General features: G+C 36.7%; 1 protein-coding gene across 2 annotated transcripts in view; it reads left to right on the top strand.

The window, feature by feature from the left end:
- Ranbp17 (RAN binding protein 17) overlaps positions 1-4,855 on the top strand; it is a 352,625-nt gene that overhangs the window by 59,439 nt on the left and 288,331 nt on the right. For both annotated transcript variants that reach the window (XM_026780758.1, XM_026780757.1), the window contains exon 12: positions 2,691-2,796. In XM_026780758.1, the coding sequence (XP_026636559.1) occupies positions 2,691-2,796 (106 nt within the window). The remainder of the gene's footprint in view (positions 1-2,690; positions 2,797-4,855) is intronic.

Genomic DNA, 4,855 nt, shown 5'->3' with positions numbered 1-4,855 from the left:
TTTTTCGAGACAGGGTTTCTCTGTGGTTTTGGAGCCTGTCCTGGAACTAGCTCTGTAGACCAGGCTGGTGTCGAACTCACAGAGATCCACCTGCCTCTGCCTCCCAAGTGCTGGGATTAAAGGCTGGTTGACTTCTTAATGTGACTTTTCAGTGTCTTTTTTGTTGAAGACTGAGTTTTAAATAGAAGTTTGGGAGAATGGTTTGATATTTAAATGAGAACTGGAACCTCGCCTTTAGCTGAACGTGTCTGATGGCTTTCTGATAGCACCTCATTGTTTCTTGCTGACATTGCCTCCTCCTCATCAGCCAAAGTCCCTAGAGACTGTGACTTCTCAGTCCAGGACAGGGCACATGAACACCCTATTTCTCAAATAAATCAGTGAACTTGCGTTTAATGTTTTAGAAAAATGCTTATAACTTGTCACTTGATACACACACACACACACACACACACACACACACACACACACACACACATATGTTATTATTTGTTATCCAAGGTGTCATTTTGAGGTCATAATGAACTAAAGTAAATTTTTTGAATGTTGAGATGTCTCATGTATGGCTTCATTAGTTTACTCTTAGACAGAAATCACCCTGGTTTAGGAAGCCGAGCTTGTTGGCTCACCTCTCAAACATAGAGTCCTTCAGTGCTCCCTCAGACCTTTATGTACTGAATTAGACCTTCCGAAAGCTTGGCAGGAACTTGTCACTGTTTTCTGAATGTCCCTTCTTGAAGAATTTTTTAAATTGATTTTTATTTAGCTCTATATTTTTCTCTGCTGCCCTCCCTGCCTCTCCCCTTCGCCCTTCAACTCTCCCCCAAGGTACCCATGCTCCCAATTTACTCAGGAGATCTTGTCGTTTTCTACGTCCCATGTAGACTAGATCTTGTAAGTCCTCATTGTTATCTAAGTTCTCTAGGATTGTGGTTTTTAGGCTGGCTTTCTGTGCTTTATGTTTAAAAACTACCTATGAGTGAGTACATGTGATAATTGTCTTTCTGTGTCTGGGTTACCTCACTCAAAATAATGTTTTCTAGTTCCATCCATTTTCCTGCAAAATTCAAGCTGTCGTTGTTTTTTTCTGCTGTGTAGTACTCCATTGTGTAAATGTAGCACATTTTCCTCATCCATTCTTCGGTCGAGGGACATTTAGGTTGTTGCCAGGTTCTGGCTATGACAAACAAAGCTGCTATGAACATAGTTGAGCACATGTCCTTGTGGCACGATTGAGCATCCTTTGGATATGTACCCAAAAGTGGTTTTGCTGGGTCTTGAGGAAGGTTGTTTCCTAATTTTCTGAGAAATCGCCACACTGACATCCAAAGGGGCTATACCAGCTTGCACTCCCACCAGCAATGCAGAAGTGTTCCCTTTTCCCCACAACCTCTCCAGCATAAGTTGTCATCATTGGTTTTGATCTTGGCCATTCTTACGGGTGTAAGATGGAATCTCAGAGTTGTTTTGATTTGCATTTGTCTGATGACTAAGAATTTTTTTTCAGTCTGAAATGTTTCGTTTTGTTTATCATATAATCAACATTGAGGAAGTAGATGTGATGAGTTATATCTAACTTTTATGGTAGCAAAACTCTTTGGCAAAGTGGAAAAATTCTTAAGTAATATGTGATTTCATTACCCATTACATGGTATGGCTTCTAAAGGAAGACAGAATAAAAATGTAAATGTTAGTATATTTTTATGGTTTTGTTTGAGACTGATACAGAACCACCGTTAAAGGGGTATTATTCAACAGTAATAGTAATAATAGCCAAAACAGGCAGAGCGAGAACTTCTAGCTCTGCCTTGTGTGCATTATGGAAGCAGTTAAATCACTAGTGTAATAAACACCAGACTTGAAGCTAGTCTTTGCTTTAGGCGGCTGATGGTATTGCTTAGTGTGCTGCTTTTCCCGTCCCTGCCTCTCCCTATGCAGTTAATAGATCTGCATCATCATTCCTAGCAACCTCTACTTTTTTGTTGTTTTTGTTTTTGAAACAGGGATTCTTTTGTAGCTTTAGCTGTCCTGAAATTAGCTCTGTAGACCAGGCTGACCTTGAACTCAGAGATCTGCCTATTACCACCTTCTGGCAGACTTCTGCTTTTAAAAATAAATACTTATTCAATGGAGAAATATGAAAATTACATACACAGAAAGTTTTGTCTGTTTTAATTAGGCTTCTTAAATAAGAACTAAGTGGCATATGGTTCAATTCACATTAGTGGAAAGCCTCCATATTCAGTTTTTAAGCAGTACTAGTATATGGTAGGGTATTTAGTCCTGCATTCTCAGCACTAAAGAGGTCAAGGCGGTAGATTGTGAATCTGAGGCCAGCCTGGCCTACATACATAATGTGTTCAAAGACTGACTACATTATGTAGTAAAACCATATCTCACACAGCATCAAGCCCCCAAGGAATAGGGACATAGTTCAGTAACACAGCGTATGCATAGCATATTTTAAAAAAGAACAACAGCAGTAATTATTATCTAAATAGTATCTAAATATCTAATACGCTAATATCAGTGCTTTGATAAACATGAATCCCAGTGTTCTACTGTCTGTTGAAAACCAACTTTGTAATAGTTAATTATTTATTTAGAAGATATGATTTTGCTCATTTTGGGTTTTCTGAAAAATAAACTTCTTTATATTGATACTTCTCATCTTTTTTCTTTCTTGTAAGGACGTCTTGCATGGCTGATATACTTAGTTGGCACAGTTGTAGGGGGAAGATTAACATATACCAGTACAGATGAGCACGATGCTATGGATGGAGAATTATCCTGCCGGTGAGTAACAGTTATGTACTATAGTTAAGAAATTTAGACTTCGAATTAGCTTTATATGGCCTAGTATAAAGTGATACCCTTGGTCTTTGGGTGTTAGTTCCCTTTTTACTCATAAAAAAACCCCCCAAAAACAACAACAACAAAAAAACAGCGCACAGAGATTGATTCTTCAACAAATAGGTTCAAATTTACTTGATTTTTACCCCCTAGTGCTAGTGATCAGAGCCTTAATAAGTTATTGGATGACTCTCAACACTTCTAAATTGAGGGACATTCTTGTGAATAATGTTAGCAGCTTGCTTTTCCACAGATCTTGATCAAGTATCATATTTCCTGCACAGTCACTCAATTTTTGTTTGGTCTTGTTTTGGTGAAGACTTAAAATTCCAATGAAAATAAAGACCATGCAGATGTTTAGAGTGCTATTGTAAAGATCCTTTGGGTAGTGTGAATGTGTGGGGTGTGCATACCCTGTATGTGTGTTTGCAACTGTTTTAAAAGCAGAAAATACTACGGCATAGTTTTGTAACAAGAAAAATGGAAACAATATCTAATCTAGGGCTGTTAAAGGCTCAGATGAGTTAACTTTCTAATGCTTAGAACAATGTCTGGTAAATATTGATGGATTACAAACACATACCTGTTAAATAAAACACAATTTGTGGACATTTAATTTAAAAGTTAAGTAACCTGAACTATACTATGGATTTAAAGTTGATTTTCAAATTTTATGTTGATTTTCAATTTTTCTTTATTATAAATTGCCTCCAAGCAAAAATTGGTTTTTATAGATTGAAAGAATTTCATTAGACTTAATTTCTTAAAGCCGACTAGATCATCAAAGTGTCTATAGCAGTTTAAGGACTCATAGTAAGTATTACCAGTTGGCCTCTGGTAAGATTCAGCATCCTTAATCTGAATGCCTAAAATCCACAGTGCTTTAAAATCTGGAACTAAGCCGGGCGGTGGTGGCACACGCCTTTAATCCCAGCACTCGGGAGGCAGAGACAGGCGGATCTACCTGAGCTAGTCTACAGAGCTGGTTCCAGGACAGGCTCCAAAGCCATAGAGAAACCCTGTCTCGAAAAACCAAAAATAAATAAATAAATAAATAAATAAATAAATAAATAAATAAATAAAATCTGGAACTAAATTCCAACCCAACTAGAAAATATTCTAAAATCTAAAAGCCCTGAAATCTGAAATACTTAGATACTCAAATATACCAATTTATCTTCCAAACCCAAAGCCTGTCGACGTCACCATTTTCTAAGATTATTATAGTTTATAGGTTAGTATAACAAATACCTTAGATTAACTTGTATTTATTTGATTCTGTATGGAATTTAGCATTCTTTTTAATTTTAACTTTTATGATTTTATTTTTTTATTATTGGTATTTATAGTATCATATACCCTTCTTTTTTGCATATGTAGTATATGTATGTGTGTATGCTCATTCCTGTGAGTGGGTATGGTACAGATGTGTACATGTGGAGGCCCAAAAGGCATTAGGGGCTGTCTTCTATCACTCTCCGATTACTTACTGCAGTAAGATCTGTCATTGATTTTAGTTTGTCTGGCCAGCCAGTTTTCCACAGGGATCACCTTTTCCTACCTCCTGGGTATGAGGGTTACAGCTGGCCACTATACCTGCTCACATTTTTTTATGGGTTCTGGGGATTCCAATTCTAGTCTTCTCACTTGCACAATAAGCCCTTTGCCGCTAAACCATCTCCTTGGTCCCCACCTTACTTTTTTGTGATTATCTTTTTAAACTTACTTATAATAAATCAGTTTATATTAAAGTTCTCAAAATTTTACTATTCAAACTATTAACCAAGGCCAACTCTATATTTTAATGGCTTGGAATGCCACTTATACAGAATTCTTATGTCTTTTCTTAGGTCTTTCATGTTTCCATTAGTAGTCTGTTGTTACAATACTATTTATTATTCCAGTAAAATCTTTAAAAATAATATTTAGTTGTTACATTATTCTTAAATAGATTCTCTCTCTCTCTCTCTCTCTCTCTCTCTCTCTCTCTCTCTTTCTCTCT

This window comes from Microtus ochrogaster, chromosome 7, assembly GCF_000317375.1.
Source record: "Microtus ochrogaster isolate Prairie Vole_2 chromosome 7, MicOch1.0, whole genome shotgun sequence".
Classification (NCBI taxonomy): domain Eukaryota; kingdom Metazoa; phylum Chordata; class Mammalia; order Rodentia; family Cricetidae; genus Microtus; species Microtus ochrogaster.
This window is presented reverse-complemented; position numbering and strand designations above follow the sequence as displayed.